The following is a 21580-nucleotide window of genomic DNA, read 5'->3' on the forward strand; positions in this document are numbered from 1 at the left end:
GCTCTCTGCTCAATGGGGAGCCTGCTTCTCCCTCTCCCTCTGCTGCTCCCCCTGCTTGTGCTCTCTCTCAAATAAATAAAAGTTTAAAAAAAAACTTCTCTTAAAAGAAACATTCAGCTGTTCTCTTCTCTGTGCCTATTGCAAATGTTGGCTTGTACAAATGTCCCTGTAGCTTTTTCCTGCTTCAAGTTCTCTTTTATGCTAATTCTAGGGAAAGCTTTATATAACAATGAGTTGAGCCCTGATGGATGTTCTGATTTTATTTATTTATTTATTTATTTATTTTTTACTTTTTTTTCCTCATCAGGAAAAGAAGTGGAAGATCATTGCTTCTACATCTTGGCTTTTCAAACTGAGAAATTTCATTTCTTTTACCAACCTACTTCTTCCTAGACACTTGCACTTAGAAGTAGAGGTTGGTTCAAAACCTTCTTAGTATGACATTCTTAAAGTCATTCATTAACTAGGTCCTTTAGCCATGGTGAAATCTGAAAGCCAAATGTGGACACTTACATTAACACAAAGTGATTTTAAAAGAATCATCAACATTTTTTTCCTTGAAAAACATTTGTAGCCTCACCTCTTGGCACACTCTCAAAAATACTCTAAATTTCAATCATAACTCTTTGATTTTCTTTGAATTACTAGTTTTTACTCAACCACCTGACTCCTTCCCTCCTTTCGTCTTATATACACCTATATCTCAGGGCAAGTAAGGTGATCTGAAGAAGCTGGTTTTGATTAAAAAAAAAAAAAAACCCAAAACAAAGCTGTAACACTGGGAACTAAAAACAAAGGGACAATAGCAAAGGGTTGGGAGAACTTGGTCTAGGAGTGGAGATGGCCACCAAAACACCCCGTGCATCCATCTGCAGAGTGTAAGTTCTGTTCTCCAAAAGGCCAATCTACAACTTGGGCCATGCCTGACGGTTATATGAAAGAAATTCTGTCAGACAAGAAACGGCTTCATGAGTATGTGACAGGGTCAGCACCATACAGGACAAGATGCTTCTAATATTTCATATCTCTTCCCACAATTTCTCCCAAAAATCACTTCTATCTCCCAGTAATCATTCCCTCTCCAGGCAAAAGAAGCCCTATAAAAACAAAACAACAAGGACAACAACAAAAAGCTCTGAGCGAATCTGTCTCCTTCATCCTGGAATGTCTGCATCAACAGTAGGGAATTACAGTTGCCTCACTCACAAGCCCTACATATGATCCACACAGTGCTGCAATCACAGCTCAATTTGACCTGGGTGTCTTGGTGTTTGGATGTGTTACATAAGCCACAATCCTTACATCTTAGCACTAATGTCACACATTTCTAGAAAGCTCAGTGTACCTTATCTAAGTCTCAGATGAAGGATGAGTACTGAGAAAGCATGAAGAAGTGAGGAAAGAATAACCAGAGGAAGACTCTTGTTCATCCTTATTCTCCTCTGGAAAGAGAGGAATGGCCAGGACATTAGGAGCCTAAATTCTGGCTTAACTTTCATATGGCCTTGGAAAATCCCCTGCCTCTCTCGGGATTCAGATAATTTCCCCATATGGAAAGTATACAGGTGGACATGGTAATATCTTAGATAATTGGCAACTTTAATTCTCATATTAACTTTTTTCCCTCAAATTGAGGATGTACCCCAAATAAATTAAAACTTGGGGAATATTGCAAGGCCACTCCCCACAAACACAGAAGGCTCAACTTTTGACAGCCATGGTTCTTTCCTGCCAAAGTTGAGAGGTGTTGATAAACGGTTTAGTTAGTTAATTAGATAGACAGACAGATAGATAGTGACCTGGCACTCCTATAGCTTTGTAAACATTCAACCCACTTAAATATGCCAAGAGTTATACAATAAATTTGGTAAGAGGGAGTGAAACCACGACCATCAGCCTTGGTGTTCTTCATATCTGAGCAGTACAATTTATAATACAAATTTATATTTTGGTTAGTGAGATAAGCTTTTATTTTAATTACAATCACCGACATTTATTAAGAGCTAAGACTAATCCTTATGTGTCCCTGTAGGTCAGGCATTAGTTTCCTCATTTGAAGATAACAAAACTGAGGTCTGGAAAGTTAAGTTTCTTGTCTAAATACCGACCAGCTAAAAGTGGTGGTGGCAGCATTCATATGTCTGATTGTCTGTAAAAGCCTTTGCGGCTTCTGCTTTCATACACAACTACACAGCGTGAAAAGGAATGATGATCAGTTGGCTTATCTCCTCTAGTAAAATAAGGATTGGAAGTGGAGAAAAATCAGTCACTCAGGGAGAGTGAATTCCCTATTCCTTAGATCACAGGAGAAGGACATTTAACAAATCATCATTTGTTAAACATAGTCTATCTTTGGGAGTCTGCTTCCTACTTATATAATAGGATGGGACCTAGAAGCAACCTTGGGAGTTTTGAGCCTCATAGAGGAGAGAAACTTCTACATAAAATAAGGAGAAAACTCCAAGCATTAAGTCGTCTGGCAGAGATTTGATCTGTTACAGAGGCAATCAAGAAGGGATCCTGGGGATATGTCTTAGTTGCCTATAAACCCCCTGAATGTAATGGAAACCACTGGAGACTCAGGTGCATGGAAAGAGCAGCTGTGTGTGCAGTGTATGTGAACTAATACACACACGTATCAGCTCTGGACTTAGTCTGTCATGTGCAAAATAAGGAGGTGGGATGAGGTGACATTTTACCCGAAAGTATTCCTTTCTCATCTGCTAAACTTTCTGAAAGCCTGCCATTAAGAACTGCTTTTCTTTGGATCTAGAAGGGTGTTAGGATTTACGGTGTCTCTTTCTAAATAGGGCCTACTCTCTCCTCTTCCTTTGTTTTTCTACCCTGTGCTAACACTACCAACTCTATCTCCCTGAGGGCACAAGAGAGGTACCCAGGAAATGTTTGTTAAATGGACAATGAATGGAGACTCTTTCAACTGATTCCTGGTATGAGGGAAGAGGTTTTAGCCCATCTGAAAAGGGGCAGATGGGATATAGGGAGAGAGAAAAGAGAAAATTAACTCCTACTCAGTACCTAGTGCTTGATAAGAACTGTGCTAAGATGTTTACATATTTAAAAAAATAAATTCTCAAAACAATCTCATGAAGTAGTTATTGATTTTTACTTTACAAGTTAAAGAAACAGGCTCAGACAAGTTCAGGAACAGCTCAAGGTGATGAAACTAGTAAGAGTCAGTATTTAAATAAAAGTAGAGATAAATCAAAAGGCCATGTTCTTTAAATTATACCAGGCTGCTATACCAAGGAGAGGAAATGGAGGACATGCAAGCATTTCAGGGTACAATGTTTACACATTTAAATATCATGCAACATTGATACTGAAATGTGATTTCCCATCAATGTGCATAATTAATGCTTGACCACAGGAGAATTCTCCGTTTGCAGAATGACTAGGCTGTGAAAAGCATGGCTCCCTTCTACACTTCTGTGTAGTTTTTATAGACCTGTGCTTAAAATAAATTCCCAACTCTTGATACCAGCCCACATGAGCATGGAACTTCCTCCGTCTGAAGAGAGTAACCTTTTCCTTTGGGTTTGGTAGTCCCTTGATAAAAATTCCTGAAACCACATCCAAACAAGGGTTCCTTGTTTCCCCAAATCAGCTGCTTGTTCTTTTGTTCTGAAACTACAAAGATACAAGCTCAGCAAATTATTCCAATTTTTAATGTTGTGTTAGCCCCACTAGACTGTGCTCCTCAAGAGTAGGAATTGGGCTGTTTTCTTCTTCATTATCTTAAATGCCTAACTACAGTGCCTGGTACATACTGGGCATTCAGGAAATACTTAGTTGAATGAAAGAATGAATAAAAGGTGAATCAATCAAATCAATGACTGATTGAATGAATGGATGGGTGGCGCTTGTCTCCTGCACAATTGTCCCTGAGCAGTCTGACTTTCCATGCAACCAGCAGGAGACTTTACCAACCGTGAGCCATCAATCAATAAACATTGCTGACCGACATCTTAAAAGCATACTTCTGTAGAGTAAACATTTCCAGGAGTGGAAATCAGCAGAGAGATTAAATAAAGGAGAAAGTCCACTGGCTGCTTTTCTGGTAATAGAGGGGCAACTGGCCTGTGGCATAGGATATGGATGTGCTCTTTCTTTAAACTCTTTATAATTGGCCAGGAAGAGGAAGTAAACAAAAATCCTAATGGAATTTGAGGGTCTCTGAGGGATTAGCAATATATGCAGAGAAAAACACCAGATTCAGTTGGACATATAAAGATGGATGTCTCAAGATGAGTAATCTAATGAAGGCTGATAAATGATACTCAAAGCAATCTTTTTCATTCCCTGTTTTCCACAGCCATGCCACCTCCCAGATCACAGCCAGGCAAGGTAAAAAAAATATAATGAAAATCATTCTTTACAACGGGTTCAATTCAAGGTCAAATGCAATGTCCACTAAATATTCATCAGATGAGACTGAGGCTGTTCCTACTCATGTGATGGATGAGCAAACAGAAAACCTCTCTGACCACAACTTCTGTCTAGACTCATTTTTGTGAATAATAAAGACAGGACAATGAAGGGCCTCCTCTGTCAAAAAGACTGAAAGATATGGTTGAGATGCCTTTGACATTTGTGTTGTTGAGGTAGGGTGCTCTAGTGATGACAGTGTGGGGCTGGGTAGGCATCTGGTTTGCGGTCAGAGCTCCTCTCTTTCCCAGATACACAATCTCAAGGAAGTCACCTACCTTGTGACACATCTGCAAATAGGATAAATGATTCTTAAGAAATTGTTAAGGGGGTCAAACAGAATAATGTCCCTGAGATTTCTTTGTAAATTATTATTATTTTTTTAAGATTTTATTTATTTACTAGAGAGAGAGCATGGGCACACGAGAGCACAAGCAGGAAGAGGGGCAAAGGGAGAGGGAGAAGCAGACTCCCCACTGAGCAGGGAGCCCAGTGCGGGACTCGATCCCAGGACCCTGGGATCATGACCTGAGCCGAAGGCAGACGCTTAACCGTCTGAGCCACCCAGGCACCCCTCTTTGTAAATTATAATACACTGTATAAACATAAGCCTTGTACCTTCAGGGTGAATAGCAAAAGGAGAGAGAAACAAAAAAAGAAAAAGAAATGAATGCAGAATCAAAAGAAAAGGAAGAGGAGGGGGCAGTTTATGGAGAGGAGGGAAGGGAGAAGGAAAAAGAGAGTAGGAGGGGCCAGGGACAGGAGGTAGAAGAAGAGAAGCACAGGAAGCAGCGGTGGCAAGGAAGGATCTCAAAGTTTTGGCACACAGGAGATAAACAAGCAGACAAACACATCACACAAAAACCAGTGGAACAGCAGAATGATCAGAGATGGGATTCAGAAAACCACATCTCTGCAGACCATACGGTTCTGATAAAGCAGCTGGAAGTCTCCATCAGATGGCCTCTCTGGAGGAGAAAGTCACCCATGAGTCAGCCTCCTCATTATAAATTTCTAAATGGCAAGCTCTACTGACTTCACGTTGCTCTAGTCAGTGCTCAGCTCAGAAATACATCCAGACAGATTCGTCATCACTGCTTGTGCAGCCATTAATGATGGCAATTTCTCTTTGCCTACTTAAGGGCTACTCACTGTTCAGATGAGAGCCTTCTATGACCTCCCTAACCTCTCGGTCCCCTACTACAGATCCCCTATTACAGGCACTCCAGGCATCACAGGCCACTTTTTCACAGTACTTGGCATAGTCACAGAGTTACATTTGTTTGGGTGATTATTTGATTAATATCTGCTTCTCCCCGCCAGATTGGGGGCAGAGATGGTGTCTGCAAGGCTCATCATTATATTCCCAATTAATTTTATTGATTGGGCACAAACCCACGCAAGTCAGTAAGAGCAGCCTTAATACTAGAAAGATACAAGAAAAAGGGCAGTATTCAAAGAGGGATAATGGGGCGAATATAAGGTGGTGCCAGGATTATAACAAGGAGATTTGTGGCCAATAAGTCTTTGTGCCACTTTGGGCAGATAAATCCTGTCATGGTTTCCTGTATTCATTTTTACTAGCCTGACAAACCTATGACTGGGTGCTTTTTAAAAAATCCCTCCTTGGTTCATTCAGTACATTAACTAGCTCTTCAACGCCATCTCAATCAACGTCATGGGTGATCATATTATCATTAGCATTAATAATTAAGAGTATTGATGGAGAGGGGCAATTTTCTAGTTGAACATTCTGCAGCACACTGTTTTGAGTATGTTTAATTATATAATAATAAGGAGGAAGTTTATTCACAACTTACTTCAAGCCCTTTATTAAAACACTTTATTAAAAACTAAAAAGGTTTCCAAGGAAGACATATAGGGATAAGTAATCATACTGGCATTGAACTACACACAGAAAATAAGAATTATTTATATAAAAAAACCCCAACAAACTAAATTCCCCAGTGGATTCTATGGCATCCCTCCAAGACAAATTCCAGCTGCTTGGCAATGAACATCCTTCATGTCCAAGGACATCAAACAGGATGGCCCAGCAGCTCTTGATAACCAGACTCCTACCCTGTCCCTCCCAGCTTTCTTCCTAGTCCTGCTGGGTAAAACAGATGCCAACAGGATAGAAATATTATTCCTCCACTTCTTCTAATTTAGCACATTGCAAGATAAGTGAAATCACTGTTAGGTGCTTGGGCTATTTTTGTTAATGTTCTTATATGAAAACTGGGTTTTTGACAATAACTATAATGACAAAAACCTCCAAAACCCCAGGAATCATACTGAGCTCCACACTGTGTTTCAACATCTTACTTGGGCCTCCAAATTGGCCAATTTGTAATAACAAAACACATGTAATTCTGAGAGGGCAGGAAAAGGTGGTGATTTAAAAATGTGGCTTTATGTCCCAAGTCTGTCACTTAGTACCTGTGTGACCCCAGGCAGCACCTTTAACTTCTCTGAGCCTCACTGTCCCCACCCATAAAGCGGGATAATGTGCCCATAAACAATAATAATAATTGTTGTCAGAACTAGATGAGATCCACAGAAAGCACTTATATCAGCTGCTATTAAATAGGAAATATTTAGGGCACCCAGGTGGCTCAGCTGTTAAGCGTCTGCCTTCGGCTCAGGTCATGATCCCAGGGTCTGGGGATAGAGCCCCGCATCGGGCTCCCTGCTCGGCGGGGAGTCTGCTTCTCCCTCTCTCTCTGCTTCTGTTCCCTCTCTCACTATGTCTCTCTCTGTCAAATAAATAAATAAAATCTTAAAAAAATAGGAAATATTTAATGTTCTATTTCTAGCATTTGAATATAGAAAATATCCTGTTTGGACTTTGCTGTCTATGTATCTAAGCCACCTGCTTTTATGATGGAGTGCTATATATTCTTTATTTTATGTCTTTCCTTTATTCACTTTAGAGAGAGAGCATGCACAAGCCTGTGCAGTGGTGGGGTGGGGAGCAGGGGAGATAGAATCCCAAGCAGACTCCATGGTGAGCACAGAGCCTGATGCACAGTACAATCCCAGGACCCTGAGATCATGACCTGAGCCAAAATCAAGACTCAGGCGCTTAACTGACAGTGCCACCCAGGCGTCCCTATGTTGTGTCTTTCCCATTTCATTGTTCTAAGGAAGACTTTCTTTGATGGAATAATAATGATAATGGTGGTTAATGTTTATAAAAGTCTTTAGCTAAAAAAAATATACATCTAGATCCTCCTTGTCAACTCCCCAAATCTATGTGGATATTTTACTTGAAATTCCAAATTTGAAAACTTCTGTCGCATACAAGAAAGTGGACATTTTTTGTTTTTGTTTTGTGTTTGTTTCTCCCACAGTTGTTCTTTCAACAGCAGAGGGCGTTAGAAACCCAGGCCCTGGGAGACAATTAGGATCCCATGAATGGCCGCCCTTAACTATGCCCTGGTTCTTGGCAACCTCAGCATGTTTTCAACACTGATAAATTTTTGGCAATCCTTAAAAGTTTGCTGTGATGACACCTTTTATACTTTCAGCTCTACACATGTAACGAAGAAAGATTACAAGGCCTAGGGAAGGATGTCTTATCGAGTAAGGAAATGGAAAAAAGAAGCAGTAGGCCAGTGGAAATGGGGCTAAGGAAAATAAGCTTGACAGCTCCACTAGGAGCAGAGGTGGTAATTGCAGGGACATGAGGAGAAATGAAAAGCAAACACATGGTGTGAACTACAGGAAACATACGTTCTAGAATTATCTGCTGTTCTGATTCCTAACGCGTCCTCTGAGGTTTAAGCTCTGAAGGTCCCTCTTCCCTCTGGAGATGAAAGGAGGGGGTCTGTAAACTCCCTTCTTCCTTCCAAGCAACTAGGACCCTCAGAAGGTGACCTAGCAACAAAAGAAAGGCTGGGACTCTCACCCAGAGCTTTTTCACCCAAGAGATGAGTTGTCTTTATTGCATTATAAATCACAAGCAAAAATATTTTTGGGAGAGACAGGAGGAAATTTGATTTTTTCCTAAGCATTTCTAAAAATCACCTAGTTGGTTGTCTTTTTAATTTTGTTGTATTCTCCCTAAATAAACTCTTTAGCTAGCAGGAGAGCAAATTAAAGAAGAGGGCCATAACTATATATATTTCTTAATACATTCAAAAGATACATAAAAATCCTCTCCACTTAAACCAACTTGGCCCCGTTTTGGTGAGGTCACTTACATTTCTGTGGTTAACAAAGTTTCATATTTTTGACCAGTAACTCCAGCAAATAACAACCTGAATAAAGCTTCTCTTTCAAGTCTGAAAGTAGTTCAGCATACCAGGGCCCCCTCTGTTACTCTCAGAAACCCTGCTTAGCACTGCTTTTGAGGATCAGGGTAAGGAAATGTCTTGGACAGACTTCAGGGTAAGGAAGGAAGTTGAACATTCATACTGATTATGAATCCTGAAGGGCGGCTGGGTCTGTGAGTGTGTGGGTAGAGATGACCCAAGCCACTGCCCCTGAGGGCTAGCTGTCTAGAGCACAATGGTCCTTTAGGTTTCACATTTGGAAATATTCCTAGAAGTTCAGAAGCCAAACCTTTCTTCTTCAAAACTCATTAAACTATACAATGTTAGAGTTGGAGGGAATCTAAGACACTGATGATTTAACTCAACCTTATCGCTTTGTGTATGAGGTAACTGAGGTCTGCTCAAAATCACCCAGTAAGAGGGGGCAGACTTCAACCTAGAACCCAGATTTCCTGTTTCTCAGGTCAATAATGCTTCACTTTCTACAGTGACCATGTGTTTTGGAACTGAACATCTGGGCATTTAGACTAAGAAGACTATTTTAAGTCAGCATCATCCTGAAAAATCTGAAGCACATTAGCTATAAAAAAGCTTTTCCCATCAAGGCGAAAGGAGTTGGGTAGAGAACAAGAGAGCCAATGATTCCAGCCAAGGTTCTGTTCCCAGAATTCTGTTTCCTTGGAAAGCACACCTGTTCAGACCCTTCATGGGAACACCAGAGGCTCCCTGGCCCCAGTGGTGCCATGGTCTCAAGAGTCCAGAGGTCTTAGGGTGAGGAGAGGGGGTCTCTGGTGTCAAACAAAGGTTCATGGCTATTGCCATCAAGACAGGCCCTGTCCCACTAAGAAAGAATGACAATGATATCAACACAGAACAGTTAGCCTGAGAGGATGGGTTTTCCCCTAGATCTATCTGTTTACAGACACAACTGCTTTTGGTTCTTTGGCTACTCAGAGACTTCTCTATTTGGGAGAGATATTTAGTTAGGGTCAATTAGACAAATCATCCACTCTAAAGAATTCCTTCTGTAATATCACTGAGGATGGCTCTCTAGTTTCTTGTTAAGTGCTACTTGTGGAGGATGCTCAACAGTCTCCAGGGCAGCTATTTCACTGAGGTGAAAATGCCAGTTAGTAGAAATCTGCTTCCATGATGTTGCTCAAACGATCTTGTAAGGGAAGATAAAAACGAAGTGTACGCCCCCTAGTGGATGAAAGGACTCTACCTTCACGCTGAAGAGACTTCCTCTTTGCAGTGTTAGCCAAGTACTTTAGGTTTTGGCACATGATTTCCCTTTTTTTTAACCTCTGCCTTGTTCCAAATACATTCCTCAAAGTTCAGTTTGTGTCACCCACTCCCCCCTCCCCAACACAAACACCAGAAGCCTACCTGGTTTCCCAGAGACAATCGCTTTTAACCATTTTGGTTTTAATTCTCATGGTTACCTCCATATTGTTAAAAATATGCTTATAAGAGAGCCTTTCTTTAAATTCTATTTTGTTCCCAGAATTACTTCTGTTTCCATGAGTATAGTTTTTCTCTGTGCATATGTGTTTTTTAAATCTTGTTTTCATCATTTTGCGGGTTTGTTAAACTATTTGGTAACTTGTGGCTGGCTGTGCATATTCAAGAATGAATTAGTAGAAAGGCTGCAGGGGATGCTGCAGATCAGGGCAAGGCTTTTCCACTGACAGGCTTCCGGTTAGGTAAGCAAACCTGAAAACTATCTGTGTATCTGGCTCTGCCATGTGGGCAACATGCAAACTAGCTTATCTAGGTTCCTCAGAAGAAATTCTATTTCTTTAGAGAAGAGCCTTCAGTTTCTGACTGGTGGTAAGTCCCTGCCTGGCAGCTGCTGTGTCAGGCATGTATATGCTGAGTGGGGGCATCCTCAGTCTTATTCTCAGACTCTGCGCTCAGTCCCATCCGTTGTCACTATTCTAAAGTCTCTGAATTTCCTGGGCTCTGCCAGGCAGTTCTGCCACCTCCTGAACCCGAGGCCCCTGCCTGCAATGCTGCTGCACTGTGATAGGCCTTTTTGTGAGTGGCGCCCCGGAACCTAGGAGATGGCATTTACATAGAACACCCCAGCCCTGCCTCTGCGGGTGACTGAAGGCTGGGGTTGCTTTGTTCTGTTTGGTCCATCTGCTTTCTGTCATCCAGAAGTGTGATGGAATCTTTTGGCTTTTGATGCCTCTCCCACTTCCTTTACCATTATGGGACTGTCCTTTTTTTATTCTTTCAGTGTCCTTTTAATGGGGTCCCAGGAGGAAGAAGAGACGAAGGGGTGGTGAGCTGTATCTGTCAACCTGAACCTGAAGCAAGGAGATCACACTGTGAATGGGGATGTTATTCTGCCTCCTTATGCCTGGCATAGTTAAAGATGACTCACATATCGATTTAAAAAACAGCAGTAACTCTAGGTGGAGGCTCAATTGGACAGTTTTGTTGTCTTCATGATCAAATTAACTGGAAATCTGAAATAGTCCCACTTATTTTATGTCAAGTAAATAGCAACTTAGGTGAAAAATACATAAATGCAAGGACTTTTAAACTACATTCATTTAAAAAATATCCTAAGCAGTTGCTTTTCATGAAAGCATTAGGAAGGTAAATTTTGAAACAATGAAATTTCCAATTTCAGCTTATTACCTCCGCTCAGCGGTATAACACCTTAATGGGAATCTGCTAAAGACCCGCTGGCCTATGCAAAGTGAAAAATGACTTTCCCACTATGTGCTCAATGACCGTGATTGTATGCCACATTATCTCTCTATTTGTGGGCCTGCTGGGCACATATAGCATGAATTTTAGTGTTCTGAACCTTATAGAGAATGACTGAGGTATCCCCTTCTAAATATTTCAGCAATGCAAAATTATTTCTACCTCCAGTATTTTATTTTATATCCAGAAATGTTTTATATATATATATATACACACACACATATAATAACAAGTGTTCAATGCGGGTCTTCAAACTAATCTAGGCTATAAAAGTTTTGTTTTCTCAGAGCACTTGGACTAAGTATATATTCAGCTAGTACTTATTGAGGGTCTAATATGTACCTGCTACTTCTGCAGAAAGCTAGTGAGTCCTATGTTGGTCTCCCTCTTGGCTAAGGAGAAAATTCATGCTTAGAGAGAGGGAGGGGTCCTGTTTAAGACAGACAACAACAGATGGCAGAGAGGCCAGGATTCAAAACTAATTCTTTGATTCCAGAGTCAGTTTTCTTCCATGACTGCAAGGAACACAATATTTTTCATAGCGCATGATTCGCTTGTTAAATATGAGGCAAAATGTTTTTTATCAGTTAAAACAATGGAGCATCGCTAAGAATACCATTTTTTTTAAAGATTTTATTTATTTATTTGAGAGAGAGAGAGAGATCACAAGAAGGGGGGAGGGGAAGAGGGAGAAGCAGACTCCCCACTGAGCAGGGAGCCCAATGCAGGACTCGATCCTAGGACCCTGGAATCATGACCTGAGCTGAAGGCAGATGCTTAACTGACTGAGCCACCCTGGCGCCCAACCATTTCTGATTTTAGAAAAGGAGTCACCTTTGTATTATAAAGTCAGGGGAAGGCCTTTGCATTTTTGGTCTCATCTCAGCGGAGAATTAGAATTAGTGATTGTGGTTATCACAGATGTCATTGCATTCGAGTGGAAAACAGTGCAAAAGGCTAAAAAAATATTTATTGGCAACCTGCTAATAAGCTTTTGTGAGTAAGAAGAAAGAAAAGATTTGGAAATAGCTTTAGAAGAAAATGCTCTTATTTAGACTAGCTGGAGGAAATCTGCTTTGTGTTAATGACCAATATGTGGACTGACAGTCATTCTGTGCTCTGGGGTAGTCTTCATAAGGAACAAGGAATGTTAAGTAGAGACCAATGGGCAGCTCAGTCCCCATACCCTCACCTCTATCACAAATACCTCAGCTACCTAGCATGTACATGGATCTCCAGATCTACTCCAAATGGTGGGTTATTAGCTCTGTTTAATGATTTCTAGGCTTAGAGTCAGTTCTAGTTCTTTATCATTTTGAAATGGAAGTCCCAGGAAGTTCTTCACTGTGTTTAACTTATCCTGAATGTGGTTTATGAATGGTGTGACTAGGGCTCTCCAGCTCAATAAAGCCTTTTCACGCTGCATTGTTGTACAGAAGAATTTAATTTGATTTCAAATCCAAACTGTGCTTTATAGGTAGGTGTCCTTGGGAAAATTACTTATCTTCTCCAAGAATCAAGATTCAGAAAAAAGGATGCTTATTTTATTGACTATTTTGAAATGAAATTATAGAAGATAGATGGATGAGGAGAGAGAGAGAGAATGAGAACACACCAGGTACCTAATAAGCACTTGATAAATGTTAGTTTCTTTTCTTTCCCTTGAAGGAATATCCATGAATTTGAACTATTTTTATTCCAACAAGTTGCACATTTTGAATGTAATCTCTTTAATGACGAGCTCCCTTCTTCAAATCATAGAATCCTAACCCTGTCAATGTTTTCCTGATAGAATGCTGTCCCAGCTCTTTGTTAACTCTGGACGTCCTTTCCTTTGCCCATTCCACATGTCTGATATAACAGGCAGAATTCAAAACTGATCACGGTCCTTTGGAGAATGTGACCAGCAAGTTTTGTGGAATAGTTTTTCTAAACTATGGCACTTTCCAGAAAGAGGAAATCGGTAGGGGTGATATGGAGGGTGCACTCACAAGGCCACACACACCTGCACTGCAGGTGCTGACTGATGAACATTCTCAAGTGCAACTGGAAAATGTTCCCAGGCTGGGGAGACTATTTCCTCTTGTGTTTACATAGTGTCTTTGTCTTAAACTTTCTGAGAGACATATACCTATATTCTTCCCTTTGGAGCTGAGGATAAGCCGCTATGTAGAAAAGGCTTACACTATTCTTTAATGTGTTTAATGAGCATTTAAGTATAATCTTGGTAATTAAAATACATATATATGTGTGTGTGTGTGTATATATATTATATATATATTATATATATATATAAACTCAGCAATGAAGCAAACTCAATGATTTGAATTGCTTCCACAAATGATTATTACCTGTGTATATAGGAATATGCCTCTGAAAGTACAGTGATGACACCGATCCCTGACTGTTTTAACGAATCCTTATTTAATATAAATGCAAAACTCTCCTGCCTGATAAATTAAGTATATGTTATGTATAACAACAGCAATGAACATTATACTATACTATAGCAAACACATATAATGCCAGTACTATTATAAAAAATAATATATATAACTTTCATTCTTGAGAAAAACTCTCTAAGGAAATACGACGTATGTACATTTTACAGATGAGGAAATTGAGGCATATAAAAACAAACAAACAAACAAAAACATACAAAAAAACAAGCAACTTGCTCTCACACAGCCAGTAAGTTCCTGAGTCCAGATTTAAACTCAGGGAGTCTGGCTACGATCCAGAATCTAGACCAACTTAAATATTACTACAGAACCAAATTCTGTGACTTACCGATTGAGAACTTCTTATGCCTTTTTTGTTTTTTTATGGACTAGAACAAATGTTACAAAGAAGATACTGTCCTGTTGAGAAAAAAGCTACTTAATTCTCCAGAGCTATTTAGCTATTATTCATATTTAGCCTACCATTCCTATCTCTCTGCTTTTGTTTGTTTACTGGAGGAACCAAAGGGTTTGATGTTCTTTACCATCATAAACAGAAGAGGAGGGAGCTGTCCTTTTAGGGGGGAGTGTAGTGCCCACGGAGAGGCCACATTCTTTTTGCTCACTTTCCTATGGGTCTGGGGACATGCAAGGGGTTTCCTTAGCTGAGGGCAAGAAAGGGCACTCCATGAAAAGTATTTATAATATTTATGCTCTTCCATGAAGTAAAGACTAACATCTCTCTCCAGGGTGGATCTCCATTAAGCCATGGAGTTTGTTGCTTTGCCCTGTTGCTACCCAGGATGGAAAAGAACCATGGGGAGAGAAGACAAGAAGGTCAGCCAGGGAGAAAAGAGGTAAGGACCGTCCCTGGTAAGCTCTACCTGAGGGGGAGGAAAGATGGCTGTCACTTGGCCGGCAAGCCTCAGGTTTGAAGCTGCTGAGGACAGATGAGAAATGGGGACTCCAGGCATGGGAGGGATTGCTATGGTTCAGGTAGTGGTGAGTATGTGGGAGGGTACAGTGTGCTATTGCTAGGTGTTCTGTGGAAGAGACAGCTGGGTCTCCCAGGGGATCACTTGGCTGGAGGAGCTGTGGGAGTCTCCCAACATTGGTGCATGTTTGGTTATCCACCCATTCAGGCTACATCACCAGAGATAACCAAGAGAAAGGGGACAGCCACAGTAGAATGGTGAGGAAGTGCCAATTCCTGTTTCCTTTTTTTTTTGCCCCAATACTACCAGAGGAGAAATCTAAGAGAAAGGACCATCTAGAGGGGTGATATCAGAGACAGAGCAGACCATACCCCTGTCAACTCCAGAACACTCTGGTGGAATCCAAGTCCTAATTATGTTAGAAGGAGGGACAGAGGTCTGAATAAAATATAAAATTTTAAAATAGAAAGGACTAATAAATAATAAAGTTAGAGATTTAAATTGAAATGCCATTAAGGAAGCCTACACATCATTGAGAAATAGGGTTGAAACAAAATTGGTAACAGATATTGGAGAAGTAAAATGATTTAATTTTTATACATTAATCAATTAAATGTTCTCAATTCAACCAGCTATAATTATAAAACAAGTGGAGGGAAATATTAACCCCTTCCTCCCAACCCCTCCAATTTTATCTGATTGGGGAATTCAGAAATACAAAATACTAAGTCCTCTACATGTAAGCCTGCCCAGCCTACATCTCCATTCTTTTTTTTTTTTTTTTAAGATTTATTTATTTTAGACAGAACAAGCAAGAGAGAGTGCGAGCAGGGGTAGGGGCAGAGGGAGAGGGAGAGAGAGAATCTCCAAAAGACTCCCCGCTGAGCGCAGAGCCTGACACTGGGCTGGATCTCACAACCCAGAGACCATGACCTGAACCAAAATTAAGAGTTGGACCCGTGACCTATTGAGCCACCCAGGCACCCCCAACATCTCCATTCTTATCTCCTGCCCCACTGTTTCACACACCCTAGGCCAATCTCTGAGTCACCTAATGGCCTTATGCCACCTCATGCTTGCTCATGTGTTCATGTTTTTGCACATGCCCTTTCTTCTGCTCAGAGCACCCTTCCTTCCAGTGTCTGCCAGGCAAATATCCATAGGTGCTTCAGTTCTCAGCTTGACAGTTATGTCTTCTCTGAAACCATCCTGACTTGCTTTCCCCTCCTTCTTTGATGCCCATTCTCAGCCAGGTGTCCTTCCAGGATCTTCCATTAATCCCTTACATGCATCTCCTTTGTGATGCTTACACCGGATGCAAATATGTGTCTGTATTTCTTTTTTTTTTTCTTTTAATTTTTTTATTTCTGCCACTCCCAATAGACAATGAGCCCTCTGAAGGTAAAGAATAGATCTCATTTGACTTGTTAAATGAAGTACTAGCACATACTTGGCATATAACATAAGCTTTATAGATTATTTGTTAAGAGAAGGAAGGAAGAAAGGAAAAAAGGGAAGGAAGGAAGGAAGGAAATTTTTGTATGCCCTAGTGATAAGTCTCCAGTTTAGTGTAAGAGAAGGCTCCATATTATTCTCATCTTACCCTTCCAGGGAGATGGCCCGTTGGAGGGTGACTGAAGGCTGGCGGGTTGCGGTGCTGTGTTGAGAATGACTGCAACAAAAGAAAGAAAAAACAAACACAGGTCATTTATTTAAAACATCTTTGCACATCGTAATCAGTCCTATTGTCAAGAAAAGAACCAATCTTGAAAGAAATACAGTGGAGCTGGAATGGTCTTTGGTGATAAGTAGAATCATCCACCAAAATCTGGTACTCCAGCAGATAAGGGGGTAATATTTCCTTATAATTTGATTTCAGCATGTATTATTCAAAAGTAACCTTGAAATGACAGAAAGACATGAAAAGAAACAAAAATATTTGGAAGAGGTAATTTTCATAATTTCATTATGATGCAGTGTATTACTTTTTAAATGAAGAACATTTTTATAACACATTTTTAAACAGTGGATTTGAAAATTGGAGAAGTATTTAATTAGTATAAGCTTTCATATTAGTTCACACTTGCAACACTCACTTGTAAAATTAATAACAATTCAGCTGTTGGATGAACACAAAAACTTGAAAAATGAGACCTCTGGTTGCATGCCAACCTTAGAATTTAATGTAAATCCATATTTTGTTTGGTTGCATGGTAATAAGACTGATTTTATAGATAAGCAGTTGCAATAAAAGTTATAATGTTTATCATTCATTTTGCACCATATTGCCTGAATCCCTTTTCTACATTTATTTGTTTACTTCTCTCAATCCTATGAGGTACACCCTGTCCCATTAACAGGTGAAGGAACTAAGGTATGGTGAGGTTTAGAAACGTGTCGCAAGTCACGTGGTAAATACTTGTGCTTGAGATAGCATCTAAACTGTCTGATTCTAGAGCCATTATTCTTAACCATCATGTTATATCATCTCCCAAATGGTGACAATTTTTCAGATTTGTAAGAACGTGTTTTGCAATCTCAGAATACCCGTCAGTTAGAGATAGAGGTTCATCTGAGATATGTACAATAACAATCCAGCAGCAAAGAGTAATGCTTTGTAGATTTCCTATGTGTTAAAATGTATGATAAAATGTGTTTCAGTGTGTAATTTTAGTTTGTAGTGTTGATATAATATCTTAGTTGTAATATTAGTTATAAACACACACACACACACAGGTTATGAAGGTGTATATACACAAATATATGAATAAAGAGAAACCCGAGTCAGATGTTTGCAGAACATTAGACACCTTCACACAACTCCACAACTTCTCAGCACATACTTCTGAAAACACTGACATTGTCACAGAGAGCCAAGCTGTAGGCTCCAGATTTTCATCCAGAAATTCAGTCATTATGGATGATAAGTGGTATCTCTGTGTGAATAGCATTTAGTTGTGACATGGATGACATTTATCTGAGGTTGAGGGAGAATTTGGGCATTGTAGCTAAAAACTAGAGAATGTTGCTGAAATTAAGGATTGTGCCCTATGTTTCCTGGCATCCTTCATAGTGTCGAGTGTGATATATGTTCCCTGAACGTTTTGACTGGCAGTTGAAAAACAGCCTAGCATTCAGGAGCTGGACCAGGTAGCCAGATGCTTGAGTTAAAATCCCAGCTCCACCAAATGGACGAATGTGACTTTGCTCAAGTGATCTACATCTCTCTGTGTGTCAGTTTCTCACCTGTGAAATCAGGATAGTAATAGTACTTTCCTCCTGGGATTGTTATAAGGATTCAGTGAATACAATGTTTAAAACAGTGTCTGTTACATGGTAAAAGCTACATAAGTATTTGTTAAATAAACCAATATGATTTAGCAGAATGTGTATTTTAACATAGCACTAAATAAGAATAATTACTTAGGTCATTTCTTTTAGTTATATAGTCAGTGCCACAAGGTGTGTATTTGTGAGTATAACATAATTTGGTGATCAGTATCAAATTAAAATATATTTTCTATTGTAAAAACATTATAAATTAATGAAAATCAAAATAAGAGAAAGTTAAAAAAAATCACATATAATTCCATTACCCTGTCTCAGATGTTACAGAATTATCTAATTTAATTATTGCAGCTGTCCTGTAGGTATGTATGAGTAGCCACATTTTATATATAAAAAAACAAAACACACAAAATTTAAACTACTTATCAGAAATCAATAGCTTGCAAATATGGAGCCAGAATTCAAACTAAAGCCTATCTTGTTGCCAAGTGTGTGTACTTTCCATGCTATGTTATTGACTCTCTATATGTCCACATGTGCTTCATATAGTTTTATATATACACAGACCATATATAGCTTTATATCCTGCATTTGCTTATTATATTATAATTTAAGCATTTCTTATAGGGTCTCCATAATTATTATTTTCATGTTATATAATGTTATTTCCTCTGAAGATATATTTAACTATTCTTTTATGGTTAGATATTTGGGTTATTTCTACTGTTTTAATATTATAAACAATGCTGCATGAATATATTGATATCAGTTACCTTTTCTTATTTGACAATTTCCTTTGACTATATTCCCCAATGGAAACATTCACTAGGTTCTTGATTTATGTTATTAATTACTTTTCAAAAGCTTTGTATCATTTTATTGCCTCCAATATATATATTATAATATATATTCCATTTAATATCTTTTAAATAATATAAAATATATATATGCCAGTTTCACCACGATCTTATAGTCACTAACATTATAATTTAAAAAATTGATAATATGTACAAAATGATACTTCAGATTTATGAGTATTTCTTCTTTTTACTAAAATGACCATTTTTTTTCTATATGCTTGTTAATTGTGTTTTTTTTGTTTAAACTGTTTAATCCTTTCCTTTGCCATATATATTACACTGGTTTAGAAAGTACCAACAGTCCTTTTTGGGTAAAGATCAATGATGCCTGCTAACCAAGATGAATGAGTAACTGGAATTCCTGATAGCTTCCTCACCATTAGCTTAGCCCATATAATTAAAACAAAGAAATATTCAGTAATCTCTCTTTACTTATCACTACCTTAAACTAATTACTTTATTATTCTACCCTAAATTATTCCAGTAACATCCCTCTTAAAGTTTTAGTGACACTTAAATTAAATGCGGAAGATACCTTGAAGTGCTCACAGAATTTGACTCCTCGTATATTACACATGCAAAGTCAGCCAGTTTCTCCGAATGTGTAAATTTTGAACAAACAGAGCCTTTTACAACATGTAATTACCCTTTTACTTTACTAAGACAAATACAGTGAATTATTTGATAAGTCAAGACCTACAGACACAAGGGAATTTTTGGTTTTCCCTGATAGCAATGTGTAAGCAGGACTTGAATGGGGAACACGTGCAGTAGGTATTAGGAGCTACCAGATGGTGATAATAACTGGTGTTTTTTAAAAACACCGAACATCTTCCCCCTGGAACCAAGCCGGTTCCGTGCATTCCGTATTACTGACTGCGTAGACAGTGTGTTGTTAGTTCTACCATGACTGACAAATTACAAGGAACCTGTGCCTGGCCCTTTCAGCTCCTCAGGCAGAGGAGAGCCAGATGGGATTCTGAGAACCACAGGAAGCAGCATGGGAGGAAGGCACAGCTAAAACTTCAAGCTTTTAACATTGGAGAGCTAAGTGCTCAGAATATCTTTGTCTTAAAAAAACCCAGTCTTATCAACAAATGGCCATTATTCTCCTTCTATCATTTTTCTAGACACTGTTAGAGTCTATTCCACACATCCCAAATAGCACCAGGACTGAGAATCACCACCATTTATTTACACACCTATTTTTTTCCCTGCTAAGTCATGCATGTTTTCAGAGCAAGGAGTGAGGCTTATCCATGTGCACATTCTCAGCTCAGCGCTCATCCACAGAACATGCTTTATAAATGCCTTTCTGAATGATGAAGACCATGGGCTGAGTTCCATCTATCTGTAAGGTCCCATGCCCTGTCTCTTTCAAACTTTGTAACAACATTGAGAGCTAGTCATTATGCCCACTTTTGAAGGAAATTAAAGAGCAAGGTCTCACAGCTAGTAGGTAGCAAGAGTAGAACCCATGTTTGCTGGCTCTAAAGTACTTGTTCCTCTGAGACAAATCATGTTGCCTTATAGAAAGGTGAAAGCAAAGCTCTGTGATTAGTTCAGAGAGAGGACACCACACATTTTGTTAGGAAATGCTGAATCTCACTGACAGTTTTGTTTTGTTTTGCACAAAATAGCACCCATTATTTTCACCTCATCTGTCCAACTTGCATGTCAGTAGCTTTTGAAGATCATTTTTTTTTATGAAGATAATTTAAAAGAGGATGGGTATTAAAGAGGGCACGTATTGCATGGAGCACTGGGTGTTATACACAAACAATGAATCATGGAACACTACATCAAAAACTAATGATGTAATGTATGGTGATTAACATAACAACAAAAAAATTTAAAAAAAAGAGGGACTTCTCTGTCCTATCCACACCACCTTATTAATGAGCCCTGAACCTCTATAAGCATTTGAGTGACAGTGAACAGTGGGTGAGTAGGATGAGAAGGCTCAGCAGCATGTCACAGCACTGACAATGGGGACGAAGTCCTGTCATGTGGTAGAAACCTATGGTGCCACTCTGCACTTAGGCAGCTTGGCTGAAGTGGCAAATCAGGCAACTATGGAGATAAATCTTACCAAGACTTTTTAAGATTTAGAGAGAGGTAACAGCCTTATTGCCTTTCTAAAAATCATGCCATCATTGAATAAAACTGAGCCAGAGAACAGCAGAATCTCTTTTCCAGGAACTCTCTGATTTTCCAAGTAAAAGACTCTGGTTATTGCCTAAGAAAATGACATTTGAATGGTGCTGAAAGATGCAATCCCACTGCTGTGTGAAATTAAAATTTTGTTGAGCATCTGAATTGAAACTGTTTCATTACATATGCAACACAAAGGACCTAGATGGTGGTGATAAATGGCTTTTTAATTTTCTCCAACTCTAAAGCAATAAGAGACAGGATAACTGGTCTTTCCAAAATACTGTAGCATTAAAACTTTGTCATTTTGTGGAGAACACAAAAAGGTTTTTGGGTCTTTTATTAACAAGCTGATAACAACAAACTTATTTAATGTGCCTTGTGAAGTCCCATCCAACTAAAATACCTCCTGATGTGTTTTCAATATTCTGTCTCATTCTTCACCCACATTT

General features: G+C 39.2%; 1 protein-coding gene across 3 annotated transcripts in view; it reads right to left on the minus strand.

Annotated features, from left to right (window-relative positions):
• The window catches only part of DLG2 (discs large MAGUK scaffold protein 2), a 719122-nt gene that overhangs the window by 351583 nt on the left and 345959 nt on the right, over positions 1 to 21580 (minus strand). For all 3 annotated transcript variants that reach the window (XM_081798954.1, XM_081798952.1, XM_081798953.1), the window contains one exon: positions 16430 to 16498. In XM_081798954.1, coding sequence (XP_081655080.1) covers positions 16430 to 16498 — 69 coding nt within the window. The remainder of the gene's footprint in view (positions 1 to 16429; positions 16499 to 21580) is intronic.

Source organism: Leptonychotes weddellii, chromosome 11 (genome assembly GCF_054177405.1).
Source record: "Leptonychotes weddellii isolate Sample4059 chromosome 11, ASM5417740v2, whole genome shotgun sequence".
Taxonomy (NCBI): domain Eukaryota; kingdom Metazoa; phylum Chordata; class Mammalia; order Carnivora; family Phocidae; genus Leptonychotes; species Leptonychotes weddellii.